The 21,051-nt window shown below is 42.4% G+C and overlaps 1 protein-coding gene across 8 annotated transcripts in view; it reads right to left on the bottom strand.

Moving 5' to 3' along the window:
- The window catches only part of MAP2K4 (mitogen-activated protein kinase kinase 4), a 180,413-nt gene that overhangs the window by 129,937 nt on the left and 29,425 nt on the right, over positions 1-21,051 (bottom strand). For 5 of the 8 annotated variants that reach the window (XM_032803759.2, XM_032803783.2, XM_032803766.2 and 2 more), the window contains exon 2: positions 19,430-19,462. The exons of the other annotated variants lie outside the window; for them this stretch is intronic. In XM_032803759.2, coding sequence (XP_032659650.1) covers positions 19,430-19,462 — 33 coding nt within the window. The remainder of the gene's footprint in view (positions 1-19,429; positions 19,463-21,051) is intronic. 8 annotated transcript variants of the gene reach the window in all.

Here is a 21,051-nt window from a genome sequence, read left to right as displayed (position 1 = left end):
TGCCACTCTGTTGTCCAGCATTATTCTTATTGGGTGGCCCTTGACGCATGGTAGGAATTGCTCTGGGCTCCACTATGTTGATATGGAGGATTGCCTCCTGAGGGATCCATTTATCACTGAGTTGTGAGATTCTGAAACAGTGCGTTCCAACCTATTGATGAGGCATATACGGCGATATTCCTTGAGGAAGGAGGATGTAGGAATGCACATATTTTGTGGGTTCTTTCAATTTAGGGACACGAGAACCTTCTGAAATATAAACACCTGCTTGGATAGACTATGTCTGGTGGGGGTGCAGATGGTTCTTAGCTGGGCTTGAACATCTTGCTAAGACAAATGTGCAGGCTGCCACAAGGCCCAGGAGTTGTAGGCAAGCCCTTGCAGTTGTTTGTGAGTTCTGTTGAATTGTTTAAACAAGGTTGGACATCGTGATTAATCTGTCTTTAGGTAAATATATTGTGGCAAAAGAAGAGTCCAGAGTGGCTCTGATGAAGTCAATATATTGGGTCAGTGTTAGGGTAGACTTTTCCACATTGATGTAGAGGTACAGAGAGTGAAAGAGACAGCTGGTTGCTGTCTGGGTTTCAAGAAGCGACCCTTTAGGAGCCAACTGTTTAGGTAGGGAAGGTGATTATGTCAATTTAGCAAAGCTGACGGATCTATGGTAGACACTTGCTGCAGTAGAAAGCCTAAATGGTAAGATGCAGTACTGGTAGTGGTCACTGACTACTACAAATCATAGGGGTTGTTTGTGTGAGGGATGAATAGCAACATGAAAATAAGCATCCTGAAGGTTGAAGGAAACAAACCAATCTTGTGGATCCAGAAAAGGAATTAATGTTGCTAGGGTTACCATTCTCAACGGTTGAGAATAGAGAGGGGAATTAAAAACCTTAAGGTCCAGAATTTTCTCCTGGAGAAGGAGGTACTGATATTAAAATGTCCTGCTGAAGTCCAGTGGAACAGATTTGATTGCCCCCAGAGCAAGGAATAAGTGTACCTTCTGCCTTCTTTGCTGAAGAATGACTACTTTTCAGTCTTGTTACTGAATGTCCAGGGAGATTGAAGTGTTCTTCTACTGGCTTTTGTATGTTACCATTCTTGATGTCTGATTTGTGTCCATTTATTCTTTTATGTAGAGATTGTCTGGTTTGGCCAATGTACCTGGCAGAGGGGCATTGCTGGCACATGATGACATATATCTAATTAGTAAATGTGCAAATGAATGAGCCTCTGATGGTGTGGCTGGTGTGGATGGGTAGATACAGCGCTCTCTTGCCGACAACGCAAACATCGCTCATTGGGGGTAGAAGTTTTTTGTCGGCAGGAGAGCCAAAAAACAGCGGCTGCACTTCACAACTTTTAGCAGCACAGCTGTAGCGACGCAGCCGTGTCACTAAAAGCTGTGTAGTGTAGACATAGCCTCATCAAGGTGGTTTCATTTTGTCAGCAAAACAGCAGAGTTTTTCCGCCAAAAGTAGCTTTGCAGTGTGTACACCTCCCCTGTTTTGTCGGCAAAGACAAAACTATGTAGTGTAAACAAGGCCTAAGTGATTGTTCAATGCGTGTCATTCACACCATTTCTGAGGAGGAAATTGCCTGCAAGTGTTAGGGCTTATATATATGAGCATTTAATTCACGGCAACCTGGGATGTAACTCTACCCCACCCTACCCTACATAGACTGCTGATGTACATTAACAGTTCATTAATGTGCTTTGATCTAATTCTCTTTGAAAAACATATTAATGAAATGTTAATGTGCATCAGCAAAATCCACATGAACAGTTAGTTAGCAGCAGGCTAATGCAGAATAGCTTCCTGCCTCAGCTTGCCATGGACTAACTGTTTGGGTAGACAAGTCCCTTTAGTCTAAGCACAGGTAGTACTAACAAATTAGCACTTGATGCACAGGTTGGTGGCCAGTACTGTTCTGGGGGAATATGGAATCTGGACTGTGCTATGGATCCAGGATTATTTGAGAGGGACTAGGAAATGGCATCAGAGAGGCCAATGCAAGAGTGCCAGACAAGAGGTGTTAGTTCTCTGCTGGAACAGACTTGCTGAACTTTTGCCAGGCAGCACCAAGCAGGATGGACAGGGTCTGTGCTGGGCACTGGGAACAGGTATCCTCAATGCATTGTACAGACACATGTGCTGAGACTGGGGAGAGGTGCTGAGAATAGGCAAGCTTCATGCATGTCATAAGCACACACTACTGAGCTACACCCAACAAAGCCAATACAGCTGGGAGTTTAAGCAGAAAATTTCTGGGAATTCAAATCCATGGAACACAAGTGATGGCATATTCTCTTAGTCCTTCCTCATGTTTACTTATTATGGTACTACCCTCACTGAATCATTCTGAGGGGCTATTATTGCCAGCTATGTAAAGCAGAATCAAGATAATGTGGTAGAGGTGACATGTAGCTTAAGTTTGAATTTTCTGGTTTTGAAAGATTTAATATTGTGTTAATTTAGAAGTTTTTCGGACGGTTAATAAATCAAAATTGAGAAATATGCAGTCAGTTCACTACAAATAATGGTTAAGAGTCAAGCTTGCCTATTGATTTCTCATGCCCTTCTAGAACATGGTGGTGGATAAACTTAAACTTCTGAAAACCAGGAAATAAAGAGTTACACTACTGTTTCACAGAGCTGCACAACCTTAATTCTGCTTCTATGGAGAACAGGCACTCTGCATTTCAGAGTTCCGTGTGTTCAGCACAACTCCACTGCTTCACTTTTAATCAGACAGTCACACTATCCCTCACTAAGCTAAATCTTAGCAGTTTTGATACAGGGAGCATTTGCTGGTGGTCTGCATGTCTCTCACTGTCAGCTCCAGAAGCTGATATCCCTTTAGGGATGTCAACAGGAAAAGGGAATAAATATTTCTTCCCCCAGTCGAACACACCCTTTTGTATTCTCATTGTCCACCAAACTGCACATTTGAACCAGCATTCGCACACTGCCATGCACGCTCTCTGAGCTGCACTGTCAGTGTATTAGCATATATTACAATAAGCCACAAGGTTCAGCCAAGGTTAAACAGTCACTGCCCAGAGCAGGGGTGACCAACCTGCGCCTGAGAAGGAGCCACAATTTACCTATGTACATTGCCAAAGAGCCACAGTAATATATCAGCAGCCCCGCATTAGCTCTCCCCAGTGATCAGCGGCACCCCCTGCTTCCCGATGCCTCCTGTGGCATGCACGAGGCTCTGGGGGGAAAGGGAGAAGCGAGGGAGTGGCAGGCTCAGGGAAGGGGTCAGGAAGGAGCGGGGGCCTTGAGTGAAGCGGTGAAGTAGGAGCAGGGCCTGTGACAGAGCCAGGCATTGAGCAGTGAGCACCCCCTGGCACATTGGAAAGTTGGCGCCTGTAGCTCCAGCCCCAGAGTTGGTGCCTATCCAAAGAGCCACATATTAACTTCTGAAGAGCCGCAGGCTGGCCACCCCAGCCCAGAGGAACAAAGAAAGGTTGTTGTGTTTAGATTGCATTTACCTAGCTCCTATAAGTCAAGCCCAACTGAAACTTGGCTTTTTTCCTAGTCGTGACAAAACCTAGGTTTTCCCACACACAACTACTTCTCACTCTGCTCACTACTCTCCATGTGCCCGGTATAGATACAGTCCTATGATCTCCCACAGGGACCCACTGAACCATTGCTCAAAAGGGGCAGAGTTATGGTTGGGTCAGTCTCCCAAAAGACAGAAAATGGCACCCCAGAAGCTGACTTGAGGGACAGAGGAATGGCCATTCAGCCCTGCTCCTGTTCTGCTGATGCCCCTCTAAATCCCCCCAACCACTAATGCAGCTCTGGGGATATTTTTAAGGGAGGGAGGGTAAAGGGGTTTCTAAAGAAGGGGATCCAAGCTCACTCTCACACTTGCGGCAGCATTTCTCACCAGGAACGTGACGTCCCTGTGGGCAGGAGGAAGGTCACTCCTCAGAGAGTCTCTCCTCCCCTTTGATGATGATCACTTACTGGCCCAAGAGAGCTCAGAAAACCTCATTTTCAAAATACTCGGTTCTTCACCCTTAAGGCAGAACTGGGTTTTCAAAACTGATGCTATGCAAGAATCCTTTAGGTGACTAAGGACCAGCACCAAAGGGGCCACTTCTCCATCAGACAACTCAAGAGGGAGAAAAGTCCTAAAGGGAAGAAGAAGAGGTTACTCACCCTATGCAGTAACCACAGTTCTTCGAGATGTCGTCCCCCCACCCCCCCACACACACGCACCCCAAGCCTTAAGCCAAGGTTTTCCATTAACAGTGTCCATTCAGCCCACACATGCACACTAAACCTCCTCCTACTGCATACCAAAACTATATAGGCACGTGAAGGTGAACTGCTCTCAGCTCCTTCTCCAGACAAATGTCTCATAGAGAACTGTCTGAATCAGAGGGGAAGGAGGACAGATTGTGCAGCACCCATAGGGGGGCACATATTGAAGAGCTGCAGTTACTAAGCAAGGTGAGTAACCCCTTCTTTGAGTAGTGTCTCTATGGGCGGTTCCATTTCAGAAGAACTGCCGAGCAGTATTCCCAAAGGGAGGAGGGAGCTTTGGTAATGAGTCCAGAACTGAAGATAGTACTGCAGTACCAAGCAGCCCTATATAGCTCAGATACTAGCATGTTCTTGAATAATGCTGTGGATGTTGCTTGTGTATAATGTGCTATCACACTTTCGGGGGATGAACACCAGCTGCATCTTAACAAATGACAATACTCTCACAAATCCATCTCAAAAGTCTCTGAGCAGAGACTGTGGACTCCTTGGATCTGACAAGGTGATAAACAGTTTACCAGATTTTTGAAATTGTCTGATTCTATCTAAGCAGAAACACAATACCCTTGTAACATCCAATGTATGAAAACAGGTCTCCTGCAGAGGATTTATGCATTTTTGGAAAATTCACTGATAGATGAACGGATTGATTACGATGAATCTTCGATAAGACCATAGGTAACAATTTAGGGTGCAGGTGTCCTGAGACTTTGTTCTTGAAGAACACTGTAATGAGGGGATGGGGAATCTGACATCAAAGCTCCAATCTTCCCAGTCTTACAAGCCAACATGATGGTTACTAAAAAGACATTCTTCATAGATCTATGGAAGAGGCAGCAGGTTGCCACTGGTTGGAACAGAAGTCTCAAAGTATTTAAGCATCAGATTGAGATCAAAATGAGGTCTCTAATCTGGGTGTAGATTCCCCAAACCCTTAATGAACACAAATGAGAAAACATTGAGAACCCTTCCACAAAGTGATGAAAAGCTGATAATTGAAGCCAAATGGACCTTTACCAAGCTGACAACTTCAATTTCTTGAGATCCACCAGGTAATTCAGGATGACTTGAGAGCGACAAAGGTTCAGGCAGCAGATGATGGTGACAATATCAAGCATCAGTGGGTTAGTCTTATGCCCAAATAAATCTGTTAGTCTTTAAGGCAATACCAAATAGAATCTCTTCTATTTCCACAGATAAGTAATACAGGTTGATTCCTTTCTACTGTTCAGTAACATCTGTTGCACATCTACAGAGCAGGAGGATTCTAACCCTGTTAACCATTTTGGAATCACACACTCAGGTGAAGAACCCTTAGGTTGGGGTGAAGTACATGACCCTTATCCTGAGAGCGAAGATGAGCAGTGGTCAGAAGCTTGAACAGCAGTTGGACAAATAGGTGAAGCACGTAAGGTTACCAAGCTAGGCCAGTACTATAAGGGTAACTCTTACCTTATCCTATCTGATTTTCTTCATTACCTTTAATATTAGCGTGTTGGGGGAAAACATGTAAAGCAGACCCTTCTTCCAAGATAGAAGACGTTCCCCAAAGAGAGATGATCCAGGCCCCTCGTGAGAAAAATAGAGGGCACTTCTTATTCCTGAAGGTAGCAAAGAGATCCACTTCCAGAAGTCCCCATCTTTAGAGGATCTGAGGGCATCTTCACTACCCGAGAGATTGACGCTGCTGCAATTGATGCAATGCGTGTCGATTTGGCAGATCTAGTGAAGACCCACTAAATTAATGGCAGAGTGCTCTCCGGTCAACCCCAGTATCCCAGCTCCCCAAGAAGAGATGGTGGACACCATCAACACAGCGCAGTGAAACACCGAAATAAGCGACCTAAGCTATGTCAACTCCAGCTATGTTATTCACATAGCTGGAGTAGTGTAACATAGGTAAACTTACCCTGGTAGTGAAGCCAAGCCCTGAGAGTCTAGCTCCTGTTCATAGGCCTCGTCTGCTGAGAATATCGGCTGTGGTGTTCTCAATACCCAGGAGATACATAGCTGAAATTTGCATCTGATGAGCTATGTACCAGCTCCATAGTTTCATAGCTTCAGCACACAGGGAGGGGGATCTTGCTCCTCCCTGCTTGTTGATACAGAACATGCAGGATATGTTGTCTGTCATGACCCTGATTGATTTCCCCTGATGGGGGCAGGAAATGAAAGCAGGAGCTGCTGACTGCTCTGAATTCCAACAGACTGATGAAGAGACTGGTTTCTGAAGGAGTCCATCTGCCTTGAGTCATGAGGGCACTGAGGTGAGCTCCCCATTCCAATAGTGATGCATCTGTTGTCACAGGTACTGATGGAGTAGGATGACAGATGGGAACACCTGCACAGATGTTGAGTTGATCCTTCCACCAGTCTAGGGTGTTCCTCACCTGGAGAGGAAACATCACATGCCTGTCCAGCATGTCTCTGGCTGGTCCTGAGCCAACCCTGGAAGCAGTGGAGGTGTAGCCTTGCATGATCAGTCATGAAGGTACAAGCTGCCACGTGTCCCAGGAGTCGCAAACAGTTTCTTATTGAGGTCCGAGGGGTCCCCTGATTTGTCCCTACCAGACCCCAACAAGTTATGAATCTATTTGTGGGAAGGTAGGCCCTGGCGGTGAAAGATAAATATTCTCATGGACTACCACAGGGATTAGTTCTTATTAAATGCTATTGAATATTTTATCAGTGACCTGGTAGAAAATATAAAAATCGGTGTTTTCTCATCTTACACTAGATTGTAAGTTCTTTGGGGCAGGGACTGTTCTTTTGTTCTGTGTTTATAAAGTACCTAGCACAATGGAGTCCTGGGCCATGACTGGGGCTCCTCGGTGCTACCATGATTCTAACAATAAATAATAAGAATAAGATTGTTAATAAAGTCTGCAGATGACAAAGATATGAGAAATAATAATGAGAAATAATAATGAAGCTGGATCACTGATAATGAATAGCTGGATTATTTGGTAAATGATGCATGCATTTTAATATTGCCAAATGAAAAACATTACAATATAAGTACAAAAGATGTAGGCCATATTTATAGCATAAGACACTTTATCCTGGAAAGCAGCAAATCTGCAAAGGACTCAGGCGTCATGGCAGATAATCAACTTAACATGAGATCCCAGTGTGACACACTGTCAAAGAGAGCTAACTGGACTTTTGGACATAAATACAAACAAGAACTCAGATACACTAAAGCTTACATCCATCCAACCAGCCATTGGCGATGACACCTTCATAGCTGGGCACTCGCCCAGCAGCTGCTCCTCTCTGGCCACCCAGCTCTGAAGGCAGCACAGAAGTAAGGGTGGCAATATTGTGCCCCTCCTACAATATGCCAGATTTCCTGGGGGAGACCAGATTGCACAATCCGTGATGCGTTTTTCATGGCCATGAATTTGGTAGGGCCCTCATCATGATACTCCCTTCTGGTATAAAAAGAGTTAAAACAACTGCAAAACAAATACTCAAATCCCAGCTAAAAATGGCCTCTTTACTGAGAGAGATATTAGGAATTATTAGAGGTTCCACTCTAGGTCCTTCTGGCCCGACCAGTTCTCACTAGACCAATCCCAGTAGCCAATATCTGATTTTTTACATTGACTGCAAAATATTTTCTTTGTTATGCTCTGTAACTGGAGACTTGAAACAACTTTCACTCTAAAACTTCAGTGCTCTTATTAATCTTACAATACAAACTGCTATTGTCAATGATAGCTCATTCAGCTTTCAGGGACCTGCAGTCCTTGAATTGAACAGGTCTTTTCACAATTCTGCCAGGGAAATGCGCTAGCCCTAGGTCTCTCAAACATCTCCCTCATGCAGAGCCTCTCTCACGGACATCTCTCCACTGCTTATTCCTCTGTGATAATTACAGAGTTTGTTTATTTGGAACAGTAATATCTGACAGGTAATGTAGTTTTAGGTGTCTTTAATGCTACTAATGCAGCAACTGGAAATGAAGAGGAGAGGCAGCACTATGTTACGACACAGCTCTCCATGGACCAAATGCTCTGAGGACCGATGGGATGCGAAAACATCCCTAGCGACCTGGTGAGCATCTCTATTCTGTTTTGCTTTGGTTTAAGGGAGAAAATGTAGATTCATTTACCTTGTAGTAACCAGAGTTCTTCAAGTGAAAGTCCCTTTGGGTATTCACTGTGCTTGTGCATGTGCTCCATGTGACTGAGATTGGAAGATATTCAACAGCAGTATCTGTTGGTCTGTGCTTGCACCCTGCACCTCCTCATGCTCTGAACTAATTTATAAGGTGCAGTGCAAACTCAACACTTCTTCAGTTCCTTCTATACTGCAAATCAGGTGAGAGTTCAAGCAGAGCGAGTTGTGGAGTACTTACAGGGACCACACATCTTGAAGAACTCTAGTTACTATAAGGCAAGTAACCTCCATTTCTTTCTCAAGTGCAGGTCCGTATGGGTATTCACTATGGGTGACTCCCAAGCAATACTCATTGTAGAGGAGGGTATACGGATTTATGCTGCATCACAGATTGCAGGATTGCTGAACCAAAGGAGGCATCACAGACAAAGCGTGAACAAGGGCACAATGCCTAGTAAAGGTGACCAAAGTTCCAAGTCACCATTCCACAGATTTCTGAGAGGGAAACTTCCTGCAGGGAAGCCATCAAGGCAGCTTGTGCTCTAGTAGAACCCGACACCCCCAGGGGCTTCCATAAACTCATAACAGAGGAGGAGGACACCCTGAAATCCATGTCAAGAGTCTTTCTGAAGAAATCACTTCTCCTTTCACTCTGTCAGTGATGGAAAGGAATAGCCACAGAGACCTAAAATCTTCATCCTCTGCAAGCAGAAGGCTAAGCTCATTAGACATCCAAAGAGTGGAGCTTCTTGTCCTCCTTGTTATTGTGAGGTTTTGGATAGAAGATGGGCAAATGAACAGGTTGATTCAGGTGCAAATCAGAGGGAACCTTTGGGATGAAATCTCAAGCATACTGTATTACTTTAGAATACTGTGTAGAGGGGTCTGCCAAGAGGGCCCCAAGCTCAACCACTCTTCTAGAAGCGCACCTTCGTAGGGAGGTGCAAAAGAGAGCAGGAGGCTAAAGGCTCAAACAGCGGAATAATAAGTGCTGCAAGTACTGTACCAAGTTCAGGTCCCAGGCAGATGCAAGTTGTAGTACCCATGAAAAAGGTTCTGATGATGCCTTTCAGGAACTTCATGGTTGTGGGATGGGTAAAAACCAAGGAGTTTTCCACCACATGATAGAAGGCATTGCTAAATACCAGATACATGAGCAGTGAAGTGATAGATAGGCTTCAAAGAAAGAAGGCAGTCCAAAATAAGAGAGATCCCAGACTCTTATGGAGGTACGTTATGCTGTTGACACCAGATGGAAAACCGCTTCCTGTTGGCAACATAGTGACCTTGTAGAAGGTTTCCTGCTGTTGTTGAAGATACATTGTGCTCTGGCCCAAACATGATCTTTCTAAATCCTCTGACCCTTCTAATTCAGGTTGCAATGGGAGGGATGGGGAGCAATTAGCAAAGTCTTTTGTCCTCTGATATTCTACAACAATTCATCTGGTGTTGATGGGGATTGTTTTGTTGGGCAGAAAATACCAGCTCTTGTTGGAAACTAGCATTTCACATTCATTAATGCTTCTCGACTCTCTTGTGATTTACAGTCAGAGAGTCAACACTTAAAATATTGCCTTATAACATGGGATACAGATATTATAAGTGAGCTCAATGCATGCAGCAACTTACAAGCATTCCATAAACTCTCAACGCTAAGTATATTTGTATAACTCTAATGCCTATTTTAACAATACTAACACATGGTGAGCCAGACTGGTTCCACTTATGTATTTGTCATTGTTCAGTTGAGATTTACGGGCCTTGGCATTTGGTAGCACCGAGTCTTCTCGCATCACAGTAGGCTTTTCAGGCAAATAAATCTAGTCTCTTTGCTCTTTTTCCTTTTGTGGGGGTCTGAATTGTTCTGCCTTTTTGTTTGCAACAGTGGATGGGAGGAAGGATGGGATAGAGTGAGTGTAAAAGAATTCCATACACTCAGGAGGCACCTGATAGTGTTAATCTGGTGGATGTATGTGGTGCCAAGACAGATGTCTGCCCCAAGGTTCTGGCTGGATCCATAATGACCTCATTAGCTAGGAGGGCTATCTTGCCTACTGTGGAGACAAAGTATGTCTACCAGTTTGTGTGTCAATAGGGATTTGGAAGGTCTCAGCCACCCTTTTTAATAGGTCTTGGAAACCCTTATAGTTGTCCATTTGTGGGGCTGTGTGGGGCAACAGGAACTAAGCAGAGTAAGAGGAGGAAAGGGTCACCAGTGCAGCAGTTAACTTTTCAATGCCTGCTCTTCCATTATTGCCTCTTCCACTTGTGGCTGTGCAGAAACTGGGAGTTGGGTGGGGCTGGTGGTGTATCTGAATGAATGGCACAATGAAGGAGGCAACTTGGTGCAGCATGGTCTGGCTATGCGATTGTTCCCTGGAACCAAAGTTGCCCTGAGCTGACCAAGGTACACAGCAAGGCTACATGAGCATTGGTGGATAAAAGCCTGGTAGCCCAGGGTGTAGGGAACCATAAACCAGGAATCTGTGGGTCCCAAAACCTTTCCTGTGAGGAGTGTCTGGATCCTCTATAAGATGTTGAGTGCTGTGGTGACAGTCTGGGTTAGTCTTGTTGATGATGTGGAATTTCTTCTTTCCTTGATTCCAAAGGTGACTCTGAGAAGAATGCATAGTTCAGACCCACGGTTGGTGCACTGGCCCTCAATGTGTTAAAAACTAATGGTGCTGCGCTACTAGATAGAGTTGGTGCTCACTGTTGTGATGAAGTCAACAGCAATGGGGACTGAGATTCTAGGTACATCTGCAGGTCCATCAGTGTCAAGTATCTCAACAGTGCTTTGCAGAATGGACAGCTGTGCAGGAACTGGGTCTTGTCAAGGTGGTGTACCAAGCTCCACTGCAGTGATGGTGCACTGTTCTGACCAACTTTGTTCTGGTGCCAAAAGTAGTAAATAGTTCCAGGGTCAGTGCCATACTGTTTCCTAAAGTTCTGTTTTTTGGAACAAAGTGCTTTCGTGCCATATCTTTGGAGCCAGCTTGAGACCAACTTCAGTGGGAACCTGTTCTGGCCCACGAAGTCTGGTTGGTTTCACATAGCGGGTTTCCTCTTAAAGGAAGCTCAGATGGGTACACCCCTGGAACTTCTAGCTCCCTGTGGTTTGGGAGGACAATGCTGTCATTGTTGTCATTCAAGTTGCAGCTCTTGAAGGCAAAGAGCCCACACTCTCAGTTTTTGGCTTGGAAGGTCCCTGTATGTAGGGGTAGTGAGCCTTGGTTCAGAAGCAGGTCTTATTTACTTGGTCATTAGTCATTACTAGCTCAGAAGCTGATGGACTTCCAAATCACACTTTTACTGGGAATGCACAGTTCTCACAAACAACAAAGTAACTTATGGTCTGATCAAAACTGGGGAAGCTCCGTCACAAACATCACTTTGATATTTTTGGAGACTATAAACAAGTTTAGGTCTTATTCGTATATTTTTCTCAACCATCAAAAAACAAACAGCATTTCAATAGTGCATCCTGCTGCTCTATAGCTGCACTGCATTTCTGGAAGAATTTAACTATCTATTTATAAATCAACATATCAAGATGCTCTCAGTCTAGCTGGAAATAGAATAGGATAGCTTTCAGTCACTGCTCTCCCTTAGAATTCATAGATGGTACTGATGGTTCTTGAGGACTTGTGGCACTATCCTCCATTCCAAATTGGGGTATATAACTGGCTGTCACCATAACTGCAGATTTTTATAACTATGCATCCATGCCACTGGGCTTTTCCATTCTCTTTGAAAATGATAGCTTAGTCTTTGTTCAAATGCACAAATTTCTCCAATACAAAGTTTCAAAAATAAAATGTATTGTTTCACGTAGCTCTTGGGCATGGAAGAGTCAGTCATTGAGAGATGCTATTAGAGGCCTTTTTTTTTAGTCTCAAACATAGGACGCTGTACAGTTTCTACAGCTAGTGCAGCTTTGAAAACAGAACTCTCAAGTTGTTAATGAAGTAAATAAAGTAAAGTGCAAGGAAAAAAGGCACCTTGAATGGAAGCTAATTGGGAACAACTGGTCTTAAAGCTTAATCAAATATTTCTATTTACAATAGGAAGTTGAAGCATAAGAGTTTGTAGGTACTGAAGTGCAGCTTGCAGTGTCAGGTCACTCTGCAAATGAGGCAGCAAGATGGGGATTTAATAGTTTTCCTATTATGCAAAGTTCCAGATGACAAAATCCAATGTGCTTCTGAAGATGTCTACATCAGGCACCTTGAAGGCTTTGGCTCTAGAAATATACACCTCTACCCTGAAATAACGCAACCCGATATAACACGAATTCGGATATAACGCGGTAAAGCAGTGCTCCGGAGGGGGAGGGGCTGCGCACTCTGGCGAATCAAAGCAAGTTCGATATAACGTGGTTTCACCTATAACCTGTTAAGATTTTTTGGATCCCAACAACTGCATTATGTCAGGGTAGAGGTGTAATTGCAATCTGCAGGTAGCACTTATGTTAAGAGCTCTGGATTCTCTTCTTCGGGGATCAAGTTCAATAAGATTTACTGTTCCTCCAACATTCACTTCTGGTCAAGAAAAAGGTGAAGGCAGCTATTGTCGAACAGCAAGATCTAGTAAGTTGATCTCACTGACTGACACAATCATTGCAGAAGAATATCTCCAAATCTAAAACCCATGGAACATACCATTTTGTGCTCAAATATAACCAATTCCCCCGACAAAAGGTAAGCAAGAGTAGACCTTTATCCTGGTACACACAAAATTCCAACTCTAACCTCAATTTTAGGAAATTATCACCTCCTACAGCCCGTAAAAAAAAAAAAAACTGCATTAGAAGACAGCTGTTGTTCCAGTTCCCAGCTTCTTGTGTTTCCTCAATTCCTTTTAGAGCTTGCACACTGTCTAGATTGAATCCTCCACTCCTAGCCTCCTCCAATTGTCCCTAATCCCCAAGCAATGGATGCTTTACATCTGAATGTAAATGACAGAGTAGCAGCTCAGGATCTGACTGACTGCTGAACAGTCTCCTAAAGCAGGGGTTCTCAAACTGGGAGTCAGGACCCCTCAGGGGTCACGAGGGGATTACATGGGGAGGGTCATGAGCTGTCAGCCACCATCCCAAACCCTGCTCTGCCTCCAGCATTTGTAATGGAGTTAAATATATAAAAAAGTGTTTTTAATGTAGGGGGGAAGGAGGGGTTGCACTCAGAGGCTTGCTGTGTGAAAGGGTTCACCAGTACAAAAGTTTGAGAACCACTGTCCTAAAGGCTTTTTGCTACCTCCTTGCTGTGGAACTTGAGGGTAGAAAAAGTCAGTAAGTGCTATCCAATTCATTTGCATTGGAGTTATATAAACTTTGAAGAGAAGAAGAATTCAAGCTCAGATATACGAACGTTAAAACTAACAAACAGCCTTAAGCTGTTATCAAAGTTTATATTTTTACGACAGGAAAGTACAACTGTTCTGTGGTGCCATCTAGACATGTTGAGAGATGGCCTTTTAGAACCACATGTGAAGGCTTTTGGAGGATGGTTCTATGGTGACAGGTAATTTATAAATACAATATAGTACATCAGATAATATGGGAACGATGTAGTATTAAAGAAGGACTCTACAGAGTAGCAACAATTGAAAAAAGCTAACCTGAAAAAGAATTCTTGATGATGAGGACACTTCTAACAGCTCTGAGCAAACACCACAGCTTCTCACCCAAGAAAAATAAAGTTAAACTGGAACATTATCTTAACTATCAAAGGAGATATACTTCGAATTGTTTAAACAATCACCCCAGAAACAGACAAAATGCAGGTAAAAAATATAAAAGGTCTTTTGACCACTTTCCTGGCTGTTGAAAGCAGACAATGTTTTTCATTTTGGCTTTCCACACACACATACTTATCAGCAAACAGTGGTTAATGGAAAATGTGTGTAAAAGAACCAGACTGGGGAACACAGGCCCCACCCATTCTGACAGTTTCAACACAGCAAGAGAGCAGACAGCTATCAACTCTAGGGCTTCTAAAGGTGTGAGATTGTGCACTCAGCCTCAGCTGGACCCTGCTTCTTGGTATTCAGAGGATTTTAATATTTTGGATATCATCTTTGGAGAAAAATGCAAAGGAAAATGGAAACAGGCTCTCTTTCTCTGGAGAAACAGAAGTTTTATGCTCAGTCTTGCTTTCAGTTACTTCCTGGAGCTGTGCCTGAATGCACAAGACAGAAGCTGCTGGCACAAGCTGCTGGGAAAGGAAAGTTGGATTTATTTTTTTTGGAGATCAGGAAGTTGATCACACTGCAGCTTTCCCCCTTGTCAAGTAATATTAATAGTAAGACTGGTTAGCACAATGGTGTCTAACATACAGCTCAGCAGAAAACCACTATCTCATCTGCCTCAGTCAGCAATCCACAGTTTAAACAAAGCACCAAAGTAGGCAGAGCTGCAATTCTTAAGGGTGCAGCACACACATTGAATTTAACAAACAGATCCTGTGAAAGGATTGTGGGAATTTAAGATCAAATATTGTCAATTTCTGTGGGTATACAACAGTAATTCAGGTGTCTGCTTCAGGATTCAAAAGGGAGAATCTGCAAACAAACTCAGATTGCACAACTTTTGCCCAGCATGGAATATCAATACCCATTTGCTTAGCTTTCCACCCTCAAGCATGCAAAACTGAGAGAACATCTGCAAATAAACAGTCCAATTTGTGTTTCTTTGGCAGAAACACAGATCCACGGCATAAATTGTTCCTCATCTGCAAGGAGGCCAAGGAGAAGGGGAAGCTGAGCTGTGTTCTATTTAGGACTAACAAACTAGAACGCTGTAATACACTTGTAAATTCAATTAGCTTACCTCTTATTTAATTCTTATATTGTATTCATAAAAATATAGGGTCAGATTTTCAAAAGGCTCAGAACCCAACAGCTCTTCTAATGCTCCATGAGAGCTGCTGGGTGTGGAGGACTACTAAAAAATTTGCACACAAGCCAAATAGTCTTTGAGCAGGTAAATGATATCACAGAACAACTGAAATGTTTTCACACAATCTCAATTCTAAAAGGACATGACATTTCTGCTAAATATGGCCACAAAATATTTAGCTAATACTTCTGCCAACATTCTTCTTAACCCAATTTTGATGAGAAAATACATATGGAAACTATTTTAATGGTAAGTTTAAGTGAGTAAAACTGCCACCCTTTAAAAATCAGCCTTTATAATGGAAAGCATTCAGTTCAGTAGTCTGCCATTTTTACTACATACTAAGCTTCTTTTCTGTTGAAAACTTGTTTTGTGATGACTAGCAAATTCTGTTGGTCAAAAAGTTCCCTTGATATTTTAACTACCCACTTACTTCACTTATTAAAATATTCACCTCACAAGCCCAAACTCCTTTCAGCACAAAATACCCCTCAGAGGATGAGCAATGATTTGTCAGAAGTACATAAACATCACAGATATTTACCCTTTAAAAATTTTTAAGCATCTTCTCTCAGAGGGCCCGCTGTGCTAACAAGTAAAACTTTTGTCTGAACAAAATACATTAGAGGTTTTCCTCCCCCATTCACAACCTCTGAACAATTTTTTTTTCTCATTCTAGTATACAGATTTCCAAGGTGGAGAGGGCTGTGTACAACAATTTATTTAGAAGTTTATAGTGTGGCAGGATCTAGGCTCTTCAAACACTTCCCTCTGAAGACTGTTGAGCCTTTCACATTTTGTCACCCTATCAGAACAATTAGGAACTGAATTATGTAAGCCAATTGAATTCATTTCAAGAATGGACACTAGTAGTAAACTTAATATAAATATTTTAATCTACCTAAGATCAAAATCACTTTCAATTTTCCAAGGACTGATCAAGATCAAGGCAGCAGGTAAATCCAGTTGGCCTTGCTCTTTTTGCCAGATGCGACAAACTTCCAAGGAATTTTTACATGTGAAGTTTTCAGTTCAAAATTATTTTTTGCCAACACTTCCTGTATATGTAATGATTGAAACAGATGAGTGCACAGGAACACAAAGGTCTACATGGATAGTTGTAGGGGAGGGATAGCTCAATGGTTTGAGCATTGGCCTGCTAAACGCAGGGTTGTGAGCTCAATCCTTGAGGGGGCCATTTAGGGAACAGGAGTAAAAATCTGTCTGGGGATTGGTCCTGCTTTGAGCAGTGGGTTGAACTAGATGACCTCCTGAGGTCCCTTCCAATCCTGATATTCTATCATAGTTACTCACTAGTAAAATGTTCTGAATACAGATCAGTTATTTTTAATCCACTTCTATTATTTTCCACATGCATTTAAAGATGATCTAAGGTGCTCTGATAAACAGGCAAGAGGTCTGAGTCCAGCCCCTGTGAATGCCTCTGTATTTGCTGCTAGGTCCTGATCCTGCAAAATCTATAAAAGTGAAGACAGATCTGCTGATTTGACTACTCACATGCTTAACATTATGTACATGTGTAAGTGTTTGAACAACTGGAACACTACCTTGTAAATGCAGCAACTCTAAGCAACTCACAACAGATACCCCTACATCCTCCATCTCAACAATATACTAGGGAGACTGTCTCCATCATCCAAGGTGAGTGCACATCACTGCCAAGACGAATGTACTAAAATCACATTTCAACCTTCAGATGCAGATACAAAACAGCTTTCACCCAAAGTACAGACCTCAAAACATACAGTAACATGACATTAGATAAAACTCTCATTTCTTCTGGGGTCCCCACTGGCTGACCTAGCACTGTGCTCCTGCGAGGTTTGGCATACACAATACATAGGTCATTGACAGAAACGCAGTCCTGATGATTTTTTCCAAGCTCTTAGATGATAGATGCATTTTATCTCACTGGGTTGTCAAAGGTATCTCCATCTTACTCATTAGTTTACTCTATGCTTAGCATATTCCTACCTTAGAAGCTCTCAACTCCTTCAGGGGGCACAATGACAATTTCCTTCTTTGAGGTCCTCTCATCAGTTCACTGATGGGAGATCTTTGTCTGCATGCTTGTGCTTCCTGTGAAATCTTGGAATGACCCTTGCTCTGCACACAAACCATTCTGCTGGCAGAGCCCATACTTTTGTTTCATTTCATTATCAGGGACCTGTGCTCTGTTTAAGAGTTCAGCTGCTTATTCCCTTCGCAAAGCCAGCCTCCTCTGACACAACAGGACCGTGTCTAGTGGAAAAGATTATGTCCCCATGAACATTCTGGGGAATAAGAATTTGGAACAAGTTGCAGGTGGGGAATAAGAATTTGGAACAAGTGGACTGAAAAAAGATCCTGGTTTTATGTAGCAGTCCCTAGTGGAGAAATAAATAAATAAATAAATAAATTCACAACCTGTAGAGGTATTTTCTGGTCAGAAAGTTTTCAGTGTCCATGGTACAGAAGAGGATCTGTAAGAGGCTGACACAAGAGTAAGGACAGTGTCCTGAGCAAATATTAAGGCAACCTTTCCTAAAATGTCAAGTTTGATGTCAGAACTTGGTGTGCCAGCTTTTCTCAGAAACAAATTCCCTGTATAACAAACTCTTTCACCTGTGCTCTAGAAACACCCATTTATCACCACAGTGAACTAACTAACTATATGTTATGGGAGATTTGTTTGCTTGTTTGGTTTTTAAGAAAACATTTTTTGATCTGAGCAGCAATCAGCTAGGCATTCACTAGGAAGACCAAGTACTTGGGAATTTTACGCAAGTTTTGTGTAAAGTTTTTATTTTATAAAATGGATTTGAAAATATTGCTTTCCAGAGGAACTTTAGAATTTGCCACACTCTAGGACAAACCATATTGTTAAAGGACATGTATTGTTCTCCAGTTCAGTCCCACTGGCATAGTGGTAACACCAGTTGGCCTGCTGTGCAGTGAACATTTATAAGTGCATTTCTTGTAAGTTTTCCAAACAGAGACGCAGTGATCTGCAAATAGCAGTTAACAGAAATATAAACCCTGTCATCCCACAATGCAGAATATTCTCATTACAGCATCTCAAAATAAATTAGTTTATATTCATTTTTCTAGCAAGCATATACATTGGATATCAGTCTTTAAATTCCAAGACATCAATTATTGAATATTAGCAATTAACTCTAGATATCTGAATTCAGTTAAAATAAATATGCATATTCATCAAGTGCAAATAAAAATTAAAAATATATATTTAAAATGCAAAATGAGATGCAGAGTGGATTTTTACTGAACTACAGAACATTTACCAAATAAAGGTGCCATAAAAACTATGTTTTGGTCTCCAATAAAACTCCACTAACTCATGACAGGCAATTGTGAAGGGTACTGTGATTTGAGTGACATAGCAATGCAAAGTATGAAAAGCCATGAGAGAAACAATAAAAAAATTAATCCTAAAGAGCTTCCATTAGTCATCAAAAATTGCTCTGCAATGACTGATTTTAGTTTCACTTTCCAAAAGTCTATGCTCAATTGAAATAGCCAGCCAAGTTTAGGAAGTTATCTACATTACTCTCTTCCTCCCTCAGAGGTGCACAGACAGTAGCAATGATCCAGATCAATATCAGCGTGACCAACACCTACAGAAGGAACTTTTTAGGTGCTCCAAACAAATACGTTGCACTGTTTAACTTAATTCATTTTTCTTAATATAAAGTTACATAAGAATCAAAGTGTTCTTTAATGAACACATCTAGTCTAATAAAGCAGCTGCAATTCAAAAAGTCAAATCCCACCTGATTCATACTCCACTGGAGTTTGGCATAGTGTGAAACTCCAGTGAATAATAGGACTATCTGTGTACCCCTAGTTCATTATTGACTTGTTACAGACATGTTAGTGTAAAAGGCATGTAAAACTTTTACAACCAATGGCCTAATAGAAAACCATTTGCCATTTTTTTAAAAACTTTTTAAGCAATATGAAAAATGGAAGCTCAATCAATGTATAATTGCCATGGTTGGTTAGTTGGAACAACAGTGGATACATTCCCAGAACCAAGACTGATATAAAAAAATAAAAATAAAAGTAGCATAATACTATAAAATTTGTAGCTTACTTTGTGCCTTTTCACAGAAGTTTATCTGAAAGCCTAAAGCAAAAAAGATAAGTTCTAGTTCATTCAGTGGAAGTCACAGAATTTCATAACTATTAAAAGTCACATGTTTCAATTATCATTATTAGAGTCTAAAAATTCTGAATAAAACCAGCTTCATGGGCAAAGTGTTATCCTGAGAAACTAACAAGTGCAGTCATCTCAATCTCCTTCATTTACATCCCATGCATTTTCAACAGCTCTGTGTTGTCCAAAATGCCAAGAAAGAAATCAATCAATGGCCAGATCAGGTCAAGAGAGAATCAGCTTATGAGAGTGTTAGTTTCATTGTTATGTTAATAAAAACAAAACAGTCATAACTCCTTGGATACCTTTGCAAATCCATTCAAACAATTTTGCTAATATAGGTCTTCTGAACTACCAAGTCACATTCTTGATGATTAAGATATTAAGGAGGATACTGTGTCCCAATGAAGCCAAAGATGTTAATTAACTTCTGACTGAGGTAAGTGACATTTGAAAATATTTCATCTAGTCAAACAGTATTTTATTTAGCATTTCCCAACAAGCAACATTCAGTTTGTTAACATCTGTGCAACAATGGAGGACCAGGTCTGTTAAAACCTGCACTAATAAAAATATCAGACTAAATCAAACAAGTTTTCTCAGCTGAAATAAGGTAAATTACCATATATACTCATTCATAAGCTGAATTTTTTTTTGTAAAAAAGGGAAGCACCAGAGATAAGGGTCAGCTTATGAACGGGCATAGAGAGAGAGGGATGGGACACAGCCTCTCCCCACAACAGAGGGAGCAAAGAGAGGCAGCACAGGCAGAGTCGCTCTCCTCCCAGCCTCCGAAGCAGCTGAAGCTCCAGGGCTGGCAGGCTGCAGCCGTGCCATTCGGCCCCAGGCCCCCCCCCCCGAGCAGGCTGGGGCCATGCCGCCCGGTCTGGCCCACCAGAGCAGGCTGCAGCCACGTTGCCCAGCCTGCCGGAGCAGCTCCAGCCAGGTCAGAGACATCCTCCACTGGCCCTCCTCAGATAAGGTGGAAAGGTATGGGATGGGGAGAGTGTGGGGGGTGGTCACAGAGGTTACTCCCCTGACTCCCAGCTTCTCCCCCGCAAAAAATTTCCCCATGAGTTGCTGTCCCAGCCCATCAGGGTAAGCAGCTGGTGTGCCGGGACACTTTGTTTACGTAGGTTTACCTCCGGGCCTGCGGACGCTCTAGTTAGACAAACCATCTTAGCCCGCCAGCAGCTTATCCTGATGGCCCGGGAGCCAAAGTTTGCTGACCCCTGAATTATAGGGTCGGCTTACAAACGGGTTATAAAAATTTTCCATTTTTACTTATCCGTCTTGGGGGAGTCGGCTTATAAATCTACCGGCTTATGAAAGAGTATATATGGTACATTAAATTTCTCCTTTAAGAGGTGGACAGTGCTCCTGGTTTTGATTATATAAAAGTGATTTACATGGCTAACCTACCCATCATTTGTGAGACTAAGGATTTATATTCTACTTCTGATTTTCAAGATACTTCTCTATGCAGGCAGTTGCAGTCCTTCCTCTCCCTCCACGTTCACTCTCACCCCCACCTCCACCAACTAGGCTTCAACCAGGAA

This window comes from Chelonoidis abingdonii, chromosome 13 (assembly GCF_003597395.2).
Source record: "Chelonoidis abingdonii isolate Lonesome George chromosome 13, CheloAbing_2.0, whole genome shotgun sequence".
Taxonomy (NCBI): Eukaryota; Metazoa; Chordata; order Testudines; family Testudinidae; genus Chelonoidis; species Chelonoidis abingdonii.
Note: the sequence above shows the minus strand (reverse complement) of the source record. Positions and strands in the feature narration are given on the sequence as shown.